This window comes from Kryptolebias marmoratus, linkage group LG13 (assembly GCF_001649575.2).
Source record: "Kryptolebias marmoratus isolate JLee-2015 linkage group LG13, ASM164957v2, whole genome shotgun sequence".
In the NCBI taxonomy this organism is placed as follows: Eukaryota; Metazoa; Chordata; class Actinopteri; order Cyprinodontiformes; family Rivulidae; genus Kryptolebias; species Kryptolebias marmoratus.
The window spans coordinates 19,593,651-19,617,812 of NC_051442.1; the positions used below are offsets into that span (position 1 = coordinate 19,593,651).

The 24,162-nt window shown below is 41.5% G+C and overlaps 2 protein-coding genes across 3 annotated transcripts in view; one reads left to right on the forward strand and one right to left on the reverse strand.

Moving 5' to 3' along the window:
- Window positions 1–396: 396 nt before the first annotated feature.
- trpv1 (transient receptor potential cation channel, subfamily V, member 1) lies at window positions 397–20,666 on the forward strand. Of its 2 annotated transcripts, none has more exons than XM_017412531.3 (16): window positions 397–564; window positions 3,048–3,236; window positions 3,393–3,547; window positions 3,633–3,815; window positions 5,222–5,359; window positions 7,647–7,951; window positions 8,117–8,293; window positions 8,379–8,534; window positions 8,616–8,711; window positions 8,806–8,876; window positions 11,106–11,271; window positions 11,375–11,441; window positions 15,394–15,722; window positions 15,797–15,918; window positions 19,596–19,717; window positions 19,807–20,666. In XM_017412531.3, the coding sequence occupies exons 2-16, from the start codon at window positions 3,064–3,066 to the stop codon at window positions 19,890–19,892; spliced, it is 2,346 nt and encodes a 781-aa protein (XP_017268020.1). In that variant the 5' UTR covers window positions 397–564; window positions 3,048–3,063; the 3' UTR covers window positions 19,893–20,666. The 2 variants fall into 2 exon arrangements, with proteins under 2 accessions (XP_017268020.1, XP_017268021.1); XM_017412532.3 differs by lacking the exon at window positions 397–564 and adding an exon at window positions 792–994.
- Window positions 20,482–24,162, reverse strand: part of fam222ba (family with sequence similarity 222 member Ba) — a 40,663-nt gene continuing 36,982 nt past the window's right edge. The window contains exon 3 of the mRNA XM_017412539.3: window positions 20,482–24,162. Coding sequence (XP_017268028.1) covers window positions 22,487–24,162 — 1,676 coding nt within the window. The 3' untranslated portion in view covers window positions 20,482–22,486.

The window sequence follows — 24,162 nt, forward strand, 5'->3', positions numbered from 1 at the left end:
ACACCTGAGATCAGATTCGAATAATCTTAGAACCTGATGAAGACCAGATCCTTTTCACCATCCCAACCTGCACGCCCGAGGAGACCTTATCGCAAAGAAATGACTCAACTTGACCTCAAATGTTAATAATTTGATTGACTGTAAACCTGCCTGTCTGCGGCAACCGTCAGCTCGCCGGTCACACACACACAGTTTGGTGAAGCTGCACCAGGCTGCCTGTTTTCACTGACAGGACTTTGAGCGCCTGTCTACAGCCACCTATTTTGTTTTGCACCACTGGCTTCTGCGCCAACGGGGTCGCTCATGTTTGTGTGCCTCGTTTAACCGAGAGAGACAAAAAGGAAGTGCCTTACCAGTCTTGAGAACAGGCATGAGGTTGCGCGCAACCACATGCAGTCACAGGACCAGAACACACACACACACAGATATATATTTAGACAGAAAACTGAAATGAAAGTGCAAAGAGGCGCATAGGAAGCTCAGGAAGATCTACAGCAACTTCATGGACTGATAAAACAAGGGATTTTCCGCACAATTCAGACATCCAGTTTCAGAAACAGGGCGGTGAGTGACATCTGATGTTATTTTTTGTTTTTTTATTCAGTAATGTGTAACTCTGCAGGCTTTAGCTCAGGGTTAGTGAGCTCTTTGCTGCAGCCCTCATGTCAGATGATCTGCCTGCTATCAGCGCAGCACATACGTCTGAAATCCGCCGGGTTCTTCTGAGCAGGGAGGCTCAGCGCAGCATCTTATCTGCGAGCACTCAGGGCCGCACTAATGCGTTCATGTGGGGCGGGTCAGTGCTCGGTCCGGCTTTTCGTTGGCGTCACGTGAAGAGAGCATCTTCTGAGGCAGGGCTTTAAGATCAACACACCCGGATCTCTGCGGGGACGACGCACTTGCTCTTCTGTTGTGGAATCAGATTTTTCAAATTATTATTATCATTATTATTTCTTTTTGAGAGGAATATCTAAAGAAGGAAGGCTTGCTTCTGGTGAGTTAAATGAAACATTTTAAACCAGTTTTAATGGTTAAGATCATCTTAAATAATAAAGGTCATGTCAGACATTCTGACATCCAGTTAGATTATTATTATTATTTCAATCTGCTACCTTCATGAAGTCACTGTGCTTTTATTATCACTTGAAGGGGCTGTTTTCTTTTAAAGAGCTTCACTGCCGACCATTTCCTGTGCATTTCTCTGAAAATCATTTTGTCTGTGGCTGGTATAGTCTTAAGTTACTGCACTCCGCCAATCAATAGATCCAGTGAATATAGGCTACAGCAGGAAGTACCAACATGCTGCAAAACATGCACACCCACACACACACACACACACAAAAGAGGGTAGCCTATACCACAAATGAGTTCATGCAAAACCTGTGTCAGTAAAAGCACGCCTTATCATTGTTATTTAAAAAAAAAAACGTGGTGCAGCTCAACCATTTTACAATCCAGACAGGTTTAAAATAAATCTTGCTTACATTGTTATTTTTTTAATGTAAATTCCTCTTCTCGTGTATTTTTTTTTACTGGGTTGCTTATTTCCCATTTTTCGGACTGAAAAGGAGAACAAAAAGCCGCCGGTGTGACATTAGTCACACGGGCTGATTCAGTGTGCCCAGAATGAAGTTTTGGGTGAACCTCTTACAGCCGGGATCAGTCACTTAGTAAAGTTTTGTGCGGTAGGCTGTTTACTGTGTTACTGTGTGCCCTGCTGCCATGGAAATCTTCTAAATAAACCGCTTTGTTAGTCATCAGAGGAAGGAAACATCACATGTTTGAAGAAATGTCTGCGTCCTTAAAGGCCACCGAGTTTGAGCCTCTGAGGCAAACTTACTGCTAAAAACTAAAAAACTAAAAAACTGCTCTTCATTGTTCCCTGGAGCCGCCTCCTGCTTTCAGGCTTTTAAATCAATATAGACTCAGTTGTGATCCTCTACACCGATCCTCCTTCTTAATGATCACATTAATAATTCCTATTCATACAATGAGTTACGAACGTATTTCCCCCCCCCCCTTCCTTTTGGTGTTCTTTCTATTTTGCCTGAAATTTAAACGGGTTTTTCATTTTGATTGTAAGTACTGGACAGTCACAAAACACTCCAGATTAATAAAGTTACATGGTGGGGGAAAAAAAAGAAAACTTCTTCTAAAACAATAAAACTGAAGAGTCGTTCATCCATACCTCTAAGAAGTAAGGACTACCACTGAGCAAGGGACATCATGAAGACTAAGGAACTGTCCACACAGAACTGTTTATAATTTGCCGAAATGTGAATTCAGGGATGTCCAACCCAGGTCCTGGAGGGCCACCATCCTGCATGTTTTATGATTTCTCTGCTCCAACACACCTGATTCAGTGGTTAAATCACCTCTTCATGTTCTGCAGAAGCCTGTTAATCACCCATTGATTCAAATCAGGTGTGTTAGAGCAGAGAAACAAGTAAAACATGCAGGATGGTGGCCCTCCAGGACCAGGGTTGGAGACCACTGGACTAAGTGGAGACTCCCCGAGCATGTGGAAGAAGGCGCTGTGGCATGACAGGACCAAAATTAAACTTTTAGGCTATTGAGTCCAACGCCATACCTGACACAGACCTGACCTCTCTGAAGAACTGCTGAAAACACCAGTGAAGCATGGCGGTGGCAGCATCGTCCTGTGGGGACATTTTTGTCATCAGCAGGGACTGGGAAATGAATGAAATGAATGACAGAGAAATCCTTGAGAGGAGCTTCTTGGAGCCTTCCGTAGATTTGGGCCCGAGATGGAGGCTGGCCTCCCAGCAGGGCGATGACCCTGAACACACCACTGAAGCTTCACTCCAGAGGGTTCAGGGACAACTGGCTAATGGAAATGTCCTGGAGCGGTCCAGTCAAACCCACAGGCAGTCAGCTTCCCCACTCTTCAAAAGATATAATTGGCGTTTGAGTACTTTTAGTTTTTTCAAAATTAAAACCTTATGTGGAAATGTAATGCCATTCCATCGTAGGTTTGCTCTACACCCAGAAACTGTTCCAAACACTTGTGCTTTGCTTTGCTCCAGATCTGCGCAGGAGAAGATGGACAAGGCAGAGATGTTCGGCTTCACCCTGGAGGCAGACGACAGGACAGAGGAGGAGAAATTACGGGACAAAGCTGCAAAGAATGCCCCAAAGGCTCCCATGGACACCGATTACCAGGAGGAAATGGAGAAACCCAAAGCTCAAATCAGATTCAATCTCAACTTCCACAAGTGAGCCTCTGCATGCAGTGATAAACTGATTTAACCTCTCATTAGGGCTGCTGTGTCTCATCAGGACTTGCGGTGTTCATGAAAACAGAACGTGAAGCTGTTTGCCCCACAGAAACCTGCAGTAATCCTGTCAAATGTAACACGTTTTGTTTCCAGAGAGATTCAAGGTGAACAGCCACAGCAGAGCAGAGACAGCTCGGCTTTTACCATTGAACGACTGTTTGAAGCTGTGGCCAGCGGGGACGCCCGAAAACTGGACGGCCTGTACGACTACCTGCATCGGAACATGAAGAAACTCTCTGACTCCTTGTGTAAGTCTGCGAGCACCCACAATGCAACACGAAGCGACCCCCAGCTGTGCGCTAACGTCCTGAAAATGTGTCGTTACACACGCAGATCAGTCCTACGGTAAAACTGCCCTGATGAAAGCTCTGCTGCACCTCCGGGACGGCAAGAACGAGACCATAGACGTGCTCATCAGCGTTTCAGAGAGACTGGTTTCAGAGAAGCCGGTTTCAGAGAGGCTGGAAGAAATTAAGAAGTTTGTGAACGCAGAATTTACCAACAGCTACTATAAAGGTCAACTTTCCTCTGAATATAGGAGCTTAAATTTAACTGTTCACAGGCTTTAAAATCTCCAAAGACAACCAACGTGTGTAATAAAATTATTGTCTCTCTTTGTTTACAAAAAGTACATTAAGATAAAAGTAGAGAAACTGCATTTTCTGCAAAAATGCAGCATGAATGCTGAGTGCTGAATGGCTGAAAAACTTTGCTGAAAAAGCAAAAAGGAGAAAAATGTCAGCTAAAAGCTAAAGCGAGGAAAACACCAACTGAAAGTAGCAAAAGGCAAGAGCTAAAAGCTTAAAGTAATAAAACACTAGCTTAAAGTAGTAAAATGCTAGCTAAAAGTTTGAATTTGAAATTTGAATTTATTGATTCATTTCAGACATGTCACAGCCATTATATCAAACAAATCACAGTGACACTAGTATGAATCATTGCATAGATGTGCATACATACACAATCAGACATACATATATATATATATATATATATATATATATATATATATATATATATATATAAAACTTTTGTAATTAAATTTAAATCCAGTTTTATATAAAGGGATTACTTTGGCAATTTTCATGTTTTTGAAAATGTACCTGTTCTAAATGACAAATTACAGATATATGTTACTGGTTGAACAATTACCTCCACAACCTTTTAAACTGTTGTCATATCTATTCCATCACAATCCGTTGACACCTTATTTTTACATTTATTGACAATATCAATGATTTCTCTCTCATCCACAGCTGAAAGAAACATAAAGCTTGGATTTCTAATTATTAAGGTTGTTCCATTCATCCGCTACTCCACAATAACAAATTTGTTCTGCCAACTTTGGTCCAATATCCACAAAATATCTGCTGAAACTGTTAACCACATCATTCATATCATTAAAAGTAGCAAAATGCTAACTAAAATATAAATGTATCTAAAGACTAGTCTAAAGCTAAAAGTAGCAAAATACTATCTAAAAGCTAAAAGTTGCAAAATGCAAGCTAGAAAGTAGCTAACGGCTAGCAAAATGTTACCGAAAATGGTATCAAAAGGCCAGTTGTGAGCTAGAAATACCAAAATGTTAACTAAATGCTAAAGGTACTAAAATACTAACACGAAGTATTAAAACATTATGTATAAGTAAAAAAAAATGCTATCTAAAGTAGCTAAGGCCTGACAAAAGTTAAAAGTATCATAAGAAGACAAAAACAGTAGAACAATGTTTCTGAGGTAATTAGAAATCTCTATCAATTATTTTCTGGGGAAAGATTTTGTAAATAAAGTTAAATATTTTGAAAAGTAAAACAGTTACAAAAACTAAAAGTCATACCTGGGATGTCTTGAATGAGCTGAACATTTGGACATTTGACTGCTGAGTCAGCACTTCCACAATTAAAGAGTCTGACATCTCCTGACAGGACAGACAGCTCTGCATATAGCCATCGAGAGGAGGAGTCTCTGCTACGTGAAGCTGCTGGTCAGTAAAGGAGCAGACGTCCACGCCAAAGCTTGTGGCAAATTCTTCCAGCCACACAACGGCCCTTACTTCTACTTTGGTGAGTCCATGTCTGTTTTTTATAGAGGATTGTTCTTCAAAGATCGTCTAATACCAGGGTGGATTCTTTAGAGTTGAAGGAGACGATTAAATTTTTATTTTCATCTGAAATGATTACACTCTTTGCGACATAGATGTATAATATCTTAAAACAAGAACGTCAAACTTCAGTCCTTTAAGTTTTGTTTTGTTGCACCGTTACACCTGATTCAAATGACTGAATTAACTTCTCACCATGTCAAAAGGCTGTTGATGACCCCATGTATTTACTGAATATCAGATGAATCAAATAAAATCAATTGTCTTTTATCAGTCAGATTGGATATATATTCCAGAAAGAGAAAATTACCTTTTTAATCCCCCAAGAGAAAATAATTAATTTGTTGAATGTATAATTCAATTCTTTCAGGTCGGAATGAACACTTAGCCCATATCTAGAATGACATTCTTTATTTCATCCATCAAGCTTTTATTTGACTCAATTTATATGAGGTCAGTTGACATTACTGGCAGCTGCAGGGATATACAGATGTATTTTTTTTATTGTCACAGCAGTGTCCTCTAGTGACAAGACTTAAGAACATAAATGCATTAATTGTGTAAACCTAAGAACACAACATCTCCCCAGTTACCCAAACAAACAACCTCATTCACTTTAAGTAAAAGTAGTATTTTATTTTATTTCTCCGTTTTGGACTGAGGGTTCCTCTGCTGTATCAGTTCTTAGTGTTTCATTGGAGCAAAGTGAAAGTTGAGCTGCATTCTGTCTTTTCCCACCATTAAGGATGAATGAGCTCAGGCTAGTCTGCTGCTGTACTGACAAAATCTGCTGTACTGGGTCATTTTTCTTGTAGATTGGATTCAGTTTGCAGTTGAAATAAGGTTGAGGATGTGGGGTAAAGGGGTGCAGACAGAACAGCTTCCCCAGGGTGTCATTCATGCTAGAACCGACACTGGTGGTCTGAACCCCTTTGATTCATATACATGTGATAGTCTGAACACAATCCGTCCTGAGCCTTGATGTAGAACCTTCTACTGAACTGACGTGACCCAACACAAGCAGCAGACTTAAGCCAAAAACATGCCGGGAATCCCATGGTGTGGTGGATTATTGGAACCACATCAATTAACACCACTAAAACATATAGGCTGCGTCAAGCTGAAGTGGCTGTAATAACACAGATCAGATTTAAAATATAAGATTAATATTTTTTTTCTTTCTCACCACAATAACCAGTTTCTTTAGCAATGGATCCACAGACTATATCTATTTTGTTGTTTTTTTTGCCAGTGTTTTTATACTGACAAGATTTAGGGTGATATATCTCTGGAAATTTTTCAACCCTTTATATTCTGAAAACTGCCTACAGATTTTTGGCTTGTTTTGTTTTGGCATCTTTTCAACTAAAAGTTTTATTGAACTGTTAATCAAAAATAAATGTTTCTTTTGTCTGGTTTTTCAAAATCAAAGTAGATTACAGTACGCTGAAGGCACTGGGGGTAAGTCTCTCTGTAGTTTAATGTTTGTTCTGATTGTTTTAGAGCTGGCAGGACCCACTGTGGTCATTATAATAGTATAATGAGCTGTGTCAATCAGAGAACAACAGTCTAAGCAGAGTTATATTCACCTAATTAAACACGGTGCTCCATAGAGTTTTATGGATTAAAATCTTCCGTCTTTGCTCTGACACAGAATTAGGTAATTGAGCATATTGAGAGATAACAAAAATGTGACACAAGTGGCTCTGAAACTGTTAAAATAATAAAAATAGGTCTCTGAATGTATTGTAATTTTTGCAGAAACTTCAGCAAACCTGCTCTGTCACATCTGACAGCTCACTACATGACATTGCTGTGTGTATCTGCATACGGAGCGAGTAAATGACATACGAGCCCAAAAACATTTTGGGATATATATTAATCGCTGGATGGGAATTCACTCAATCGGAGCTGACCACTTGCGTATAACCCAAAACGGGTTACAAACGGCATATCTGAACAGCCCCACAGTGCCTCAAGTCCATGTTCTGAAACTAAACCAGGTCTCGATCACGCTTATAATCCTGTTTCCATGTATAGTTTGTTGCTGATCCATATGTTGCCAAATGAACCAAAATAACTCGCCTGAATCTGACCAATTCTGTCAGCCACCTCCAGGCCAGGGCTCGTTTATCAACGGTAAACCAAAATGTCACCACCAAGTGTTCAGAACCTTCAGAGGACTACAGTAAAGCATAAATCTGCTAGGCAAGTCCCAAAGTTCCTGATACCATCCAGTTTGTCTCCAGGTGAGCTGCCCCTGTCCCTGGCAGCCTGCACAAACCAGCCGGACATCGTGGAGTACCTGATGGTGAACGAGTTCCAGCAAGCAAAGGCTAAGATGACGGACTCTCAGGGCAACACGGTGCTGCACGCCTTGGTGGTGGTGGCGGATAAATCAAAATCAAAGGGAAACACAGAGTTCATAGCTGCCATTTACGACCAAATCCTCAGGATCACCAACAGACTTCACCCCAAGCTAAAGCTGGTTGACATCGAGAACAACGAAGGACTGACTCCCCTCAAACTGGCTGCAAAGACTGGCAAAATTGGGGTAAGATAAATGAAAAGTACTGCAAGAGTAAACTACAATAATATGCTGCAGAACCTCTTACAGCCAAGAGAGTTGGGTTTCAGTAGAATCTGTTAGAATCCATTTCAGTTTTACAATCCTCATAGAGACTGTATGATGCAGTTTTTCGTTCATCTTTTTCTGCAGCTTTTTTCACACCTCCTGAAAAGGGAATTCCAGGAGAGAGACACCAAACATCTGTCCCGTAAATTCACCGAGTGGGTGTACGGACCCGTCCACTGCTCGCTGTACGACCTGGCCTCAGTGGACACGTACGAGGACAATTCTGTCCTGGAGATCCTGGTCTACGGCAGGGACATTCCCGTGAGTTTCATGATCTTTATGAGTCCGGTTGGAGCAGCTGAAGCATCTGCCTTCAACTCAAACCTAAACCTGCATCTCCTCTCAGAACCGGCACGAGATGCTGGAGACGGAGCTGCTGAGCCGACTGCTGGAGGACAAGTGGAAGAGGTTCGCAGGTCGACTGTTTCTCTTCAACTTCCTGGTTTACATTCTGTACCTGATCATCTTCACTGTTGTAGCCTACAATAAGAAAAGCAAGAAGGTAAGCTGGTTTCCACACACTGATTGACAGATCTGTGTCTGAGACAGACTCGTCCGGATGTCCTTCTCTGTGTGTCCACAGGTGCCGTTTCCCATAGAGAACAACATCATAGATTACTTGTATCTTTCAGGCCAGCTGCTGACAACTATAGCAAACTTATATTTCTTTCTCATTGGGGTATGTTGGCAAATGTTAACCCAGATGTTCACATCAACACTTGTTGAATGTTGCTGCAATGATGTAATTCATTAAAACGTGTTTAAATCCATAGCTTGTCGAGATGATAAAGAAACGGCCAAAGCTGAAGACACTGCTGGTTGATGGATATTATGAGATTCTCTTGTAAGTATTAAAGTTTTTGTATTTTTTTTTCCAAACATGGTCCAATTTGTTGTTAACCTGTCTAGCAGACTGACACTCCAAAGACGCTTTAAGGTTTTTCATTGTTGCTCTCCGCTGAACAGAAGATACAACATTAATTAGAGTATATTAGTTTATGTTTACTTTTTGAAAAAGCAAAGATTTAAAATATAAACTAGAAAAAAACAGCATTTTCTGTGAAACTGCAGTGTGAACGCTGATGGCTGAATGGGTTCGATGAAATTTGATGAAAAAGACAAAAGTAAGTTGAATAATAGTTAAACTTTCAGTATTAGTTAAAATATTTAAAGAGAAGAGACACAAGGAGTAGAGGGATGAACCAAAAAAAACTGAGCGAATGCACAAAAAGAGACAAAAAGGAAGAATAAGGAGACAAAAACAAAAAAAGTGGACTGCTCTTTCCAGGTTGGGAGTGAGGCACTTCCTTAAGTGGAGGAGTTTAAATATGTCGGGGTCTTGGTCACGAATTAAGGAACAACGTCAGGCAGAGCCGTGCTATCAGGGTGGAGGGAAATGAACCCAGAACGCAGACTCATCCTCAACAAAACAAAAACTGGTTTATTGAATGGGACAAAAAGGCTGACGTGGCAGCAAAACAACAATAAACTCAACTTGTGGTGCAGAAACCTACAATGGATCAGCTTCAATGGAAAGCAAAAAGACAATACATAGGCTGGGGCTGATGAAGAATTGGACCCAGGTGACTAATTGTAAATCAGGAACAGGAGAAGATGGGTGCGGCAGACTGACAAGGAGAAGTACTGACTCAGGGAGAAGGTGGCAGACAGCACAGGGAACAAAACTGAACACAATAATGAAAACAAATAACTTAGCTCCACACAGAACCCATGAAGGAAACAGAATGACAGATCCTATAAGCATGACATAATAAAAAAACCTAACACAAAAAAGTACCAAAAAATAACTCAAAGTACCCAAATCTTGACAGGTGCGACTTCCACAGTTGATGATACTCTGTACCAGTCCGTTGTGGTGAAGAGGGAGCTGAACTGCAAGACAAAACTCTCTGTTTACCGGTCGGTCCACGTTCCTACCCTCACCTTTTGTCATGAACTTTGGGTAGTGACTGAAAGAATGAGATACAGGCGGTCAAAATGAGTTTCCTTTACAGGGTAGCTGGGCTCTCTCTTAGAGATAGGGTGAGAAGTTTGGTTATCCGGGAGGGACTCAGAGTAGAGCCGCTCCTCATCCACATTAAGAGGAGCCAGTTGGCGCGGTTGGGCATCTGGTAAGGATGCCCCCTGGATACCTCCGAGGGTGTACAACTAGGAGGAGTCCCAGGACACAATGGAAAGACTATGTCTCTCGGCTGGCCTGGGACCGCCTTGGAATCCTCTTGGAAGAGCTTGAAGAGGTGGCTGGGGAAAGAGATCCTCCCTGCTGAATTTACTGCCCCCGTGACCTGACTCTGGAACAAGGGGCAGACAATGGATGGATGGAAGACAAAAAAGGGCGCATATGGAGACAAAAAGGAAGCAGGAAAAGACAAAAATGCAGAGAAAGCATAAGAAGATTTAAAAGAGACAAAAAAAAAAACTGCATAAGGAGACACAAAAAGACCAAAAAGACTCATTAAGAGACTTAAAAGTAAGGAAGCACAGGGAGACACAAATAAAAGCAAATACTGTACGCTGAAGAAGCTTTCAAAGAGAACAGTTTTTGAAGGACATGAATAATTTTTTTGTATTTTAATGAGAAAAATGTGTAAATAAGGTCAAACATTTCAAAAAGTACAAAAGTTGGAGAAATCAAAACAAACCCTAATGTCCTGAAGGAGCCGGCCGTTCTGATACTTGAATGGCTGAAAGTATACTGAAACACTTACAGTCCACAAACCCAGCGGAAGAAACTATACAGAGGGAAAACAGAAGTGTAAACGCTGACTCAGCATTTACACTTCTGTGTATGCAATTACAAATTAGGAATTAAATGGCAATATACTGTAAAATATAAATAAAAGAAAAGAAGCTGAATTATTTCAGACTGCATTGTGTGATCTCTTGAAACATTTGGTATTAAGTCAAAGTTACAACCTTTCATTAGATTTTATGATCTTTATTATAACATTAGAGACCTTGATACGTTCAGACGCTTTTGAAAATCTCCTTGTTTGAAGGTAGGATTATCTCTCTCGAACTAACCTGACTCAGAATCCCCCGCTGCTGCTAGTTTTGTGCAGGGCTTCCTGTTCCTGGTCTCAGCCGGGCTGTTTCTGGGGGGGCGGGAGGAGTACCTCGGCTTCCTGGTGGTGTGTCTGGCTCTCAGCTGGGTGAACATCCTCTACTTCTCCAGGGGTTACAAACACATGGGCATCTACAGCGTCATGATCCAGAAGGTAGCCGACCTTTGAACTCCACTGTTGAAATCACAGAGAAGACTGATCTGAGGCCGTGTGTCTTCTGTTTGTTTGTTGAATTTTTTTTTTTTTTTTTTTGCAGATGATCCTCAGTGACATCCTGCACTTTCTTTTTGTCTACATCGTCTTCCTCTTTGGATTCTCAGCAGGTATTAATATTTCTTGCCCACTGCCATGTTTGACCCTGATCTACCCCAAAATTTGGTGTGGTAGTAGCTGAGTAGTAGCTGAGAGTCATCTCCAACTTAGATTCTGAACGCTAACTGATCGCACAAGATCTTTGTTTAAGACCCTGGTATTGACTGTTAGAGTCGACACTGTCTGTCTGTTAGCAAATTATCTCATGAACCACTGGATGAATTTTAATGAAACTTTCAGAATGTAATCATTGGAACATAGGGGTGAGAGATATATCTGATCATGCAGGGGTGTATTTGACACTCCACCTGGATAGTGATCGCAGGGAAACGATGTGGAGGTTCAACATTAACTTATTAAATGACACTAAATTTGACAGTTTCGTAAGAAAAGAATTCAAAAACTATATGGACCACAATAATACAAAGGACATTTCTCCCTGTATTCTATGGGACGCGGCAAAAACTGTTCTGAGAGGGAAACTAATTATGTGGTCCGCCTATAAAAAAAAAGAAAAAGAGAAACGTTTAAAAGACCTCACTATAAAATTAAAATCTCTAGAAATACAACATATGGAAAATAACAATGATCACACCCTACTCAAAATAAAAGAAACAAGACAAACTCTAAACCGTTTATATGAAGACCAGATAGAGAAAAAAACTAGACTCATTAAACAGAATTACTATGAAAACGGACCCAAATCAAAGAAATTACTTGCCTGGAGAATACGTAAACAACAAATTGATAGATTTATACAGAAAATTAAAAATCCAACAGATAAAAAAATATACCATTCTCTAAAAGACATAAAAAAAGCTTTTGAACTATACTATACTCAATTATATACCCAACCTCACACAGTAGACCCACCGTCAGTGAGGGCATTTCTTACCTCACTGGATTTACCATCAATAGGAATAGATCAAAATAATAGGCTAACACAACAAATAACTGAGGAGGAGATTAATAAAGCAATCTCAAAAATGAAAGGGAATAAGATGGCAGGTGAGGACGGCTACCCAGCAGAGTGGTACAAACACTTCCGGAAATTATTCACCCCACTGCTTGGGGATTGCTTTAATCATGTACTCTCTGGAGGGGAAACACCACCATCTTGGAGAAGGGCAGTGATCTCAGTGATTCCTAAGCCGGGAAAAGATAAAACAGAGGGCGATTCATATAGACCAATATCAGTTTTAAACATTGACTACAGGATATTCGCAACAATAATGGCGAAAAGGCTGGAATTTATAATCCCAGAAATTACAGACACAGATCAGACTGGTTTTGTTCATAACAGACAAACACATGACAACGTGAGACGAGCTCTCCACCTCATAGACCGAATGAAAAGCACAGAATCAATAGCCATCAGTTTGGATGCAGAAAAGGCGTTCGACTCAGTGTGTTGGAACTATCTTTATTTAGTTTTGGAAAGATTTGGTTTTAATAATCAAATTATAGGTTGTTTTCGGTCTCTGTATGAATCCCCCTCTGCCAGGATTAAGATCAATGGGGACTTAACAGATAGAATACAACTAGGAAGGGGCTGCCGCCAAGGCTGCCCTCTCAGCCCCACATTGTTTGTGCTTTTTATTGAGCCTCTAGCGCAGGCCATCAGAGAACACAAGAACATTATGGGTGTAACTATTAAAGGCACAGAACACAAGATATGCCTTTACGCTGATGATATCCTCGTAACGCTAACTGAGCCGGAAATCAGCCTACATAATCTTTTATCCTTACTTAAAACATTCGGCACTTACTCTGGGTATAAATTAAACCTGAAGAAGACACAAACTCTCTCATTTAATTATCAACCATCACCAAGAATTCAGAAAATGTCCAGATTTAATTGGGACAATAAACTTATAAAATATCTGGGAGTTAATATTCCCGCAGAGTTATCTGACCTTTTTGAATACAATTACACCCCATTGATAGAAGAGATTAGGGCGGATTTGCAACGTTGGTCGTTATTAACCATGAATCTATATAATCGAATAGATATAATAAAAATGAACCTTTTACCAAGGCTTCTTTATCTTTTTCAGGCGCTGCCTATAAAAATACCAGACGAACAATTCCGCAACTGGGATAGAATAATCTCAAATTTTATCTGGGCAAAACAAAAACCCAGAGTAAAATTCCAGACATTACAACTGCCAAAAGAAAGGGGTGGATGGGCGCTACCACACCTAGAGGACTATTACAGAGCAGCACAGATGAGAGTGATAGTTGGCTGGTGTGATCCAACATGTGAAACTAAATGGAAAGAGATAGATCTGTCTTACAGTGACACACCTTTACAATCCTCGCTCGGTGATCATTACCTCATTAAAAAACATATAGATTCTGACCTAATACCGTTATGGATAAAAGTACCGTTGGACATATGGCATAAAATATCAAAACAAGTAAAAATTGAAAGAAACACTCGTATTTTGAGATGGCCAGCTTATGATAGAGATTTTCTCCCGACAAGAATGGATAAAAGATTTATGCAATGGGCACAAAAGGGCATAACAAGTTACTGGAAGATTACAAATAATAACGAATTAAAAAGTTTTATACAACTTCAAAATAAATACAACCTGGAAAAATCTGACTTTTATAGGTACCTCCAACTGAGACACTATTACAATAAGAGTATAAAAATTTTGGAGGAGGACGAGACAGGTATACTTAAAATCCTATTAGACGCGAGTAATGGAAGACCCCCCCAAAAAAACAATAGCCAAACTATATTCATGCCTACAAATGGGAAGAAAATGTGACACAACATATATCAAGGTAAAATGGGAAAAAGATGCCAAAATAAAAATAACTGATGATGCTTGGTTAAATATATGTAATTCTGTGACTCATACATCAAGTTCAGGTCTATGGAAGGAATTTACATGGAAATGTATGGTACGTTTTTTTATTACACCGAACATTAAAAGTAAACACTGTAACGATACTAAAAAGGCAAAATGTTGGAGGAACTGTGGGAATGAGTCTGCAGGACATTTTCATATCTTCTGGGAATGTACAAAGATCACACCCTTCTGGTTGGAGGTGATAGGGGAAATCAATGCTAAAATGGGCCTGAATTTGAGATATGATTTTGCTGTGGCTTTCCTGGGTGACCTACCCCAGACACTGGGGAAGTCGGACAGATATCTACTATTGGTACTGTTAGCAGGAGCAAGGAAAGCTATAACCCGCAGGTGGATGGACGTGGAACCGCCATCGAATTCGGACTGGAGGGAAATAGTCGAGGAAATCCACACAATGGAGAGACTGACTTTCTCATTAAGACTTGCTACTCACAAATACAACAAATATTGGAAGAAATGGAAAATTCAATGACGATTGATAACAACTGTTAATAGATGTAATTACTGCTTTTTGTCGAATATTACATGACTGCACTTGTCACATTGAATGCTCTGCGATTTATGTTAAGGGGGGATCTGACTGTTCCAAACATGTATGTAAAAAAAAAAAAAAAATGTAAAAAAAAAATGATAAAAATAAAGTTTAAAAAAAAAAAGAATGTAATCATTGGACATGCACTGATTAACTTTTGGGGTCAGCCTGATTAAACATAGCTGCCACAGCTAACCGACACAAAAATGGCAATAACTTTGTCAAATCTGCAGATATTGAGATCAAATTTGATGTGGCAGTAGCTGAGAGTTGTTCACAAAACATACTCACACAGTACGCAGATCTTGTAATATCATACTTACTGTAATCTTCAAGATTTAACCAAAATGGTTCTAATGCTGTCATTTCTCAGCATTAGATGATCTTAGTTTAATGTTAAGGCATAAAAGGCAGTGGGTGCTATGGATTCCTTTAAAGAATGCTAAGTTTATAATTTATAATGTGTGAAAATATTTGCTCAAATTTGTCAAATGCGATTGTTTTACCACAAACTGTGTTTGAACTAGTTTCTTTCTCCTGTTACAGCGATGGTATCGCTGCTCATAGAGCCTCCCGTGGTGAATGTAACGACACCAAAGTCCAGATTTTATTTTGCCACCGTTTCACCTGGTGTGGACTGTGTCAAACCCACCTACAAAAACATCTCTTACACCGTCCTGGAGCTCTTCAAGTTCACCATAGGCATGGGCGACATGGAGTTCGCCCAGGACTACCAGTACGGAGAGGTCTTCTACATTCTGCTCATCGGCTACATCATCCTCACCTACATCCTGCTGCTCAACATGCTTATTGCCCTCATGAACCGCACCGTTGACAAGATCACCGAGGAGAGCACCAGCATCTGGAAGCTGCAGGTGAGAGACCCGTGGCCGCGCTGGCGTGCGTCGAAGGGAGTGTGGGTTTGATCGGCTGATGTGGTTGTTCCCAGAGGGCTGTCACCATCCTGGACATGGAGAAGAGGTTGCCCTGCTGTCTGAAGAAGGTGTTTCGCTGTGGGGTGGAGAAAAATCTCAACACTCTTCTGGGAGCTGACCGCCGACGGTGTTTCAGGTTCGCTTTTTTTTTTTTTTTTAAATTCAGTCAGATAATACCAAAGTTTTATTTATAGACTACATCCAAAGCTGACAGTCATGCAGGCTTTAGATCCTGTCGACCCGCAACTGTTGCAACAGTCCCTCAGGATCCCGCAGATCGGCACTGGGTCCGGGTTGATATCTGAGCTGATGCTGCGCATGTTTGGGGAAAGAACTGACAGATCACGAAAGAACCTCAACGTGACTCAGGCAGCTCATGAACACGTACGTGCTGTACGTGGACAGGGCGTTGCCCTGTTGAAAGACTGCATCAGAGTGCTCTCTCAGGAGGGGCAAGACACATGGGTGCAAGATGTCACTGACATAGGGTCTGTGCCATCAGGGTCCAACTTCAGGTCACCTACTGTAGTGATTCAGGCTCCCTATGCTCTAATGCCAGGAGCAACACTGGTGTATTTTCTCCAAAACACTGGCAGGATCGGTCCTAATTCTTCAGCGTCACCATTAACAGACGCACAATGGTCGTCTCTGGCGACATCTGAGATTCTGAGCTCAGTCCACGCCTACTGGTTAAGGCAAAACCCAGCCATCTCTGCTGTGGTGTTACTAACAGCCTACAGGACACATGTTGTGTTGTAAAGAGTTCAGTACCTGTCTGGGTGGCCGGGGCAGAAGTCATGGGGTTTTGTAAAGCTTGGAGCCTAATATGACCATTCTTCCTTGGTGTGGTCTGTCTTGGGCAACCAGAACCTTCTCTCACATACCCACTGGTTACAACATCGGGCGACAGGTTCTGTGTGATGTTGGTCTTAAGTGTGTGCAATAAACAACTTTTAACAAAACAAGGCAAATTATTCTACAAATACAGAAATTTCAAAATCATGGTCCTAAAGATAATGCAACAAAAGCTTCACATCTCATGGGAGGATGCACAACAAAAATGAGATCTGATAAAAGCCAACTGAGAAACCTGAGGGTATAATTAAGCTGACGGAGGTGATAAAAGTTAAAGGGAGCAATTGTAATAAATAACAGACCTGGTTCTTATGGAAAATAAAACAATTGTAGGTTTCCAAATATTACAAAAAAAAAAAACGAAGACTTTAACCTTTCCTCCAATGTCACCATTTTTTATAGTGGCCTTGCAAAAATTAATAAGACCATAAACTTTTATTTATGTGCTAAAAGTTTTAGTTAATATGAGTTTTAGCATTCAGGTTCAATCAAATGATTTTTTTTTCTTTTCTAATCTTTAATGTCTAATTCATATTTAACTTTATTTAATAAACAAATGAAAGTAGTCTGTTATTATCTTCCTAAATTTGCATATAGACTGTCTCAACCAGTGATTCTTAAACCTTTTATAACAATTAGCGTTTTAAAGTCAATAATAATGACAGACATTATGCGACAGTAGTACAGATTTATTTATGTCATGTGGGACTTTATGTAAAAAAACCTGGCCAAATCTTCTGTCCAACAACTAAATACAAATGTTTAGCACCGTTTGTCACTGGCAGGTCTTATAGAACCTCCAGTGGTGCTGTTAAAGGAACGCGCCGGCTCACTGTCGAGGTTCTACGTGGTGTTCTTAAAATGTTCTGTTCACTTTAATCACAGGTAGCTTCCGGTTAGAGCCAAGCTCACAATAAGTTCGAGCTGCTCACCTTTATGACAGCTAATTAACTTCTAAATAGTTGAAACTAAACTTTCACCGGAGTACCACTAGAGGGATCCTGAGTACCACTCATTTCTCTCATTTTTTTCAAATTTTGCTTCCAAGACAGCCAGACATTCTTGTAATATTTTACAGTGGTTTTGATTATTAGCTCTTCAGACTTTCTGAAATTTTCCTTTGGACTTTAGCTGCTTTTTCACTCATTTTCAGCACCTGTACCTGACCCTTTTCAGAGGCTACAGAAACAGTTTGTTTGTTTTGTTTTGCTTTTTATTAAGCCTCTTTCACCCATGAATCATTCAGGCATAAAAAGGCTCTTAACTCAGGGAACTGATAAATATCCTGCCAACACGTAACAGAGAACTTAGCTAAAGGACCTGTGCTTTTATTTTATTTATTTTTTAGCTAGCAACTAAGCTAAAGGTGCTAGCTAGCTAATGACCTACTAGCTAGTATCTTTGGCACAAACAGCAGTCTGTCACAGACCATTTGTTCCCATTTCTTTGGTTGAATCTATGAAACAATATCAAAGATAACAGAATTTAACACATAAAACAATATTTCAGCCCCAACAACATGATTCATAGGAGCTATTAGCTGAAAACTTATCAGGGATTATCAAATGAAGGATATGTCTCTGAGTGCTGTATCTGGTTTTTGCAGGAAACTTTTCTTGTTTCTTAAAGACATGACTTTCAGATACTGTTTATTCGCTGTAAATAGTTTCTTTTTAAAGTACTGAACAAATAATTTTTTTTCCTAATTTATTTACTGTACAAAATATATGAAGGACCACTGGATGGGTTTTAATGAAACTTTCAGAAAAAGATCAATGACTACATCTACAACCGATTCAAGTCCAACCCTTTTTAACATGGCCGCCACAGCCAACTTACCTCATGAAACACAAATGGCTGCAAACAGCCACTTTCAACAATATTGAGCAAAGATTTGATGCGGTAGTAGCAGAGAGTCATCCTCAACATAGACTCCAAGCACTGCATGTTGTGCTAAATCTTTTGTTTAAACTGTTGGGGTCAACCATGTTTGTCTGTTAGCAAAATATCTCATGAAAGACTGGACCAGTTTGAATGAAACTTTGACATTAATCATGTACGTCGACAACTGAATAAATTCTGGAGTCACCCTTATTTAAGGTGGCTGGCATAACTAACCAACATTACCCTGTACAAAAATGGCTCCAACTCAGTCAGTTTCTCAGATATTGAGCTGAAATTTGATGTGGTAGTAGCTGAGAGTCATTCTCGACACATACTTTGAGCATTAACACACGTCGTCAAATGTGACCGTGGTGGCCATCTTAAATTAAAACTCTGCCATGAAAGTTGGCAAGGAATACTAGGTCTTTTAATTTATTGAATACTTTATAAACAATAAATAGAAATGAAATTAATATTTGGTGCAGAGATGCAAAAACTACTTTATTGGGAAAGTAATCATTGATTTAATGCTCCAATTGATCAATTTAGCTGAAGTTTTTCTTTACTCTGAAAGAAAAAAGATTTTGGTACATTGGTTGGTTTCTTGTTCTGTGGCAAAAATACAGTAAAGCCCACCAAGTGTGCTCTACTCTGACGCAGATTATAATGAAAGCGTGATTATTTGTTGTTTTTGGTACACAGTGGGTTTATGTTCTGGTCTCACCTAGTTGCATTGGATGAACTATATCTGCACGTGCTTCAGTAAGGGCTGCAGTCTGCAGGTTTTGTTTCAGGTTTTATGATGATAAGGAAGATGTTCTGAGATGCTTCATTGATATGGTTCTCATCTGAGCAGCATGTTGTTGGATCTGTGTTGGATCTTACAAAGTTTATCTCCTTTGGGAACAACAAAACCTCACTTTGGAGAGCGGAGACGGGGGGGGGTTAGCCCTGCAGGATTAGCGATGAGATGCAGCTGTGTGAGCGGGGTCAGCACTCATCCCTCCTCTGACAGCTGACTGATGCGTCACTCAGCGGACAGTCGCTGAGGCGTGTGCGCTCTTGTTTTCCCAGAGTCGAGGAAGTCAACTGGAACAAATGGAACACCAACCTGACCAATATCAGCGAGGACCCGGGCTACTGCGACGGGCACCTGCAGTCCGATTCGGAAGCCTCTCCCAAGAGGAAAAACAGAGGTGCAGAGACATCCATCAAGTGATTTTTCCCCGTGAAGACGAGACAGTAAGGCCGTCTGATTTGTAACGTTTCCCTCTTTTATCCACAGGGAGGAGCCTGAGAGTCTTGTTCAAGGACAGCAGTAGGAGGAGGGAGACGCCTGACTCCACAGAGATGAGGCCCCTGTACGTCTAAAGGAGTTTCACCATGGCTGCTCAGCTGGGAGATGAACAAGAAGACAATCAATATATTAACACAGATTTCCTGACTAGATAGCCTGCTTTATTGAAAAATCATCCTAAAAGGAAATATTGAGGGGATGAGAAAAACACTGTTGTTTTTTTAGTGTATTTGAATGAAATAATTGTGTTAAACAGACTTCATGAATTCCGTAACAAGTGTAGCTTAAAACCCAAGTGAAACAACCAACTTCAGATGAAATCCTTTTATCTGAAACGGGCCGTTTCTGCGTGTGAGCTGCATGCACACCTCCGGCGTGGCTTAAAAACCCAGCGAGCGGAGTAATACCGATCACAAAAGGTGCTGATCCTGCTCTCCTGCTGCGTGCCCTTTATACAAGTCTCATTTTCATCACAGCCAGACGAGCTGAAGCCACTGCAGCCACAAGGTCCTGCAGATTTCACAGCTTGCATCGTCTGCTCGGCTTCCTCTCGCTTCGAGGCCGAGGCGGGCCTGGATAAAGGGCACGAAAGAAGAGCAGTCGGCGCAGAGGGCCTTTCGTGGAAAAAAAAAAAAAAAACGCCACAAGATTTCACCAAGCCAGTTCAAAGCATAAATTAGAACTTTATTTTATTATTACAATATTACAAAAGAGTAGCACAACTCTCACGCTCTTGCCTCTTACCTGTCGTACAGAATGACACAAAAAGGAAGGCCCGTGAACCTTCCTCCTTTTTTTATTTTTCTTTTGTCTTCACAGCAATAGTACAAGAAACAAAAAAAAAAAAAGGAAAATGAAATTTAAATAACGAGCAAATCAAGTATCATAAATAGTCACAACTGCAAACTGAAGCTTTGAAACTGGAAAAAAAGGGGGAGTTACAGCTCAGTAACTACACATTGCTAAAAATATATAATTACAAATTATTACTCTTCTTTCTTTTTCCCCCTCTAGAAGGGATCTCTAAGGAATTGCGCTCGGTGAAACAAAACTTCATCAAAATTAAAAAGACAAAAAAAAATAAATAAAAGAAATAAAACAAAAATCAAGAATTGCTGTTTTCTGTATATCCTCACCATCTTACGTTTCGTTATTTGGGTTTTTTTCTTTATTAAAACCATGCTCATTGTCAAAGGAAAGTCCAAGGACCAAACACTTAAGGCTTTTTAAGGGCTGTTAGGGAGTTTGGTGAACAAAACATAGGTGTCGTTGTGTTATTATACACACACACACCAACACACACACACCCACGCACGCACGCACACTCAGTTTTACCTGTGCCCACGTCAGCGGGCATTGTCACACACAATCATTAAAAGTTACAGTAGTCTAGTAGGTAAGCCAGTGTACAAGAAAATAAACAATGCATTTGCTGTTTCACTTTAAACTGAGACCTCCAGGTGATCTTGCAAGTGATCAATTTGGTCTTTTTCAAGCAGACTTCACACCAGAATCAGAATCAGTAGCAACTACGCGTGGATCGACTCGGGATTAAAGCTCCGGCTCGGCTTTAGACTCTACACCCCGCTGCTAAAGCGCGCGTCATCCCTTCGTTCACAGAGCCGCCCGATCGCCTGCGATGCCTGCGGAACGAAAGGAAATCTCAACATTCAAGTAACGACGTTTGTGTTTGACACAAAAAACAGAGCGACCATGGCACAACTTCATCCTGGTGTGTGTTTGTTTTAATCTGTCATTTTAAGAAGGAAGGAGACTCGATCTTTCTTCGTTAGTTTCGGTCCTTAGCGTTTCACAATCTTGTTGCCAAATGTGGCGATGGCAAAAATGACTTTTTTTTTAAAAATTTTTTAATACCTGAATTCATTGCAGCATTAAAAGCAGAACAGATCTTTTGGACATAACTGTCCCCCGTTAGTATTTTACAATATACAAACAACCTGATTACATGCTTCCTTTACAAACTGAGAGGAACGAATCTTCAATAGTCCTATTATACAAACAAACGTGTACATTAAATTAGAAGAAAACCTCAGTTTACATGTGCATACTGTAAGCTTCTATAGCCCCTGTCTGATGGCGTTAGTGATTGTATTTAATCCAAGCTTTACCATCAAAATGAAGTCGATTAAAACCAGTCGTAGCCCAAAATTCCTGATATTATCCTGTGAAATAAAAAATAAATAAATAAAAAAAGCCCAATCATCAGCTGAGGTTCTGGGAGGAATAGGTTTTACCTCTTTTTTTGTTTTGTTTTACATGCAAAAAAACCAAAAAAAAAAACCCTTTACTTACAGATCTAAAGTAGAAATAACAGGATCTGTTGAGATCCAGGCACAGAAATAGAAAGAATGACTGAGGAAGAAGCAGGGATCAGTACAGATGTGTACCCGCACACACACACACACACACTTTCAATTAAACAAGTTACCTATAGAGACAGGTAAAAGCACTCATCCGCAAAACCAAAAGTAGCAATTGATCACTTGCAAGATAAAACAAAACAAACAAAAAACAAACTACGGTTCTGCATTAAATATATTATTTTACCCTCTTTAATACTTGATGTCCTTTAGGTTTATCCATTGAGTTTCCTTTCTTAAGACTAAACAAAGGGCGATGATAACAGTTGAGGAGACAAGGCCATAGCTTATCTGTACCCTGGGTGCTGGATGAGAGCGGTTCTGCCGTCTCCAACCTCTGGACCTACCCTGCTCAGAGGAGGCCTGTGCATCTTAGCCATCAACCCGAGATTCTGATCACGGAAGTAGGGCGTCTGGAAGTCCCCACCCATGTAATCCGCCGTTTGCATCAGATTAGTTTGGCCACAAGAGGATGAGGAGGAGCTTGTTCCGAGCCTGTAATGGGGAGCCCCGGGGAGCCCACATTCCAGTGTGGTACATCCTCCTGGGCCCGCCGCGTGGAATGACATGGCTACGTCCTGAGACCCGGAGCTGTCACTGTTGGGTGTGGGTAGGATGCTGCTGCTCCAAATGTGGGACTGAAAGTAGTGACCATTAGTGTAGTGGGCCATGGGACCAGGCATGCTGCTGTTGACCGGAGGGGAAGGGGTGGGCCTCTCCACAGGAGGCTTTAGTGAGTACGACTGACCCATGCACACCTCTGCAGGGTAGCCCATGCCTTTAAAACTGAAGGATGGGTCTCTGGAAGGCTGCTTGCAGAGGTGTGTCCCACCGTTCTGAATGTAGGGAGCATGAACCAGCTGATGGTGACTCCAGGAGCGCATCTTCTGCTGCGTGTTATGGTGGAGCTGTTGATTCTGTTGTGGATGAAGATGCTGCTGCAGGTGCTGCTGCTGCTTCGGATCTGTGTGGTTAGAAGGCAAGTGGTTCACAGCAGTCGTACTGAGTGGGGGGTGGGCCCCCATCGGGGCTGTGGCTTTTTCTTGAGGGCAGATGATGCAGTTGCGTGGCGGGAAGCCGGGAGTAGCAGGGTTACTGTGCATGGACACCCTGGAGCACGCGCTGATAAGTAGGTTGCGACTGATGGGGCTGGGGTTGGCGATCTGGCCCTCGCACATGGAGGTGGCCCCTGCGCCTTGGACCCGAGCTTGGCAGAACTGGTTGAGCTGATGCACGATGGTGCTCAGGTCAGGCTGCCGGCCCTGGTGCAGCCCGGCAGCCATGGAGAGTGGAATGGTTGAGGTAGAGACGGTAACGTTGGGTGGAGCTTCGCCGTCCGGCAGCTTTCTGCCTCCCTGCAGGCCGAGCGGCGGCGGCGGCTGCTGCTGAAGCAGGACAGTGGGGGGCCCCTGCGGGTGGCTGAGACCTGGGTGCTGAGACAAAGTCTGGAGTCTGGGCGGGCCCTGAGGGTGCTGGGCCAAAGGGGGCGGGTGTCTGAGACTCTGCTGCTGAGGGAGGGGCAGGTGTAAAGTCTGAGGCAGGTCCTGTGGTTGAAGGGGCACGCTCTGCGGGGGCTGGGGCAGGTTGGGCAAAGGTGGGTGGTGGTTTAAAGTGCTGGTTGAAGCCACTTGATAGGGTCTGGTAGGAGGGTTCATAATGACTTCAGAGTGCAAGCGAGCCCGGCTACCATCAAAATCTTTTAGGATACCTTTGACTGTGGGCACCTTGACGATGGCGAGGAGTCCTGTCTTGGCACTGGCCTGAGAGGGGGGGTAAGGGCTGTAGCGCTGGCCTGACGTATCCAGGCCGTTGACCGTTCGGCGCACGTGGTTTCTCTGGGGGACCTTGACGCTATTGGGGAAGATCTTGATGGTGAGGGGGTTGTTGGCGACCTTCTTAGCATAGGCATCCAATTCGGCAGGGGTTGGAAAAGGAGCGGATCTCATCCTTTGTATGGTGTCCC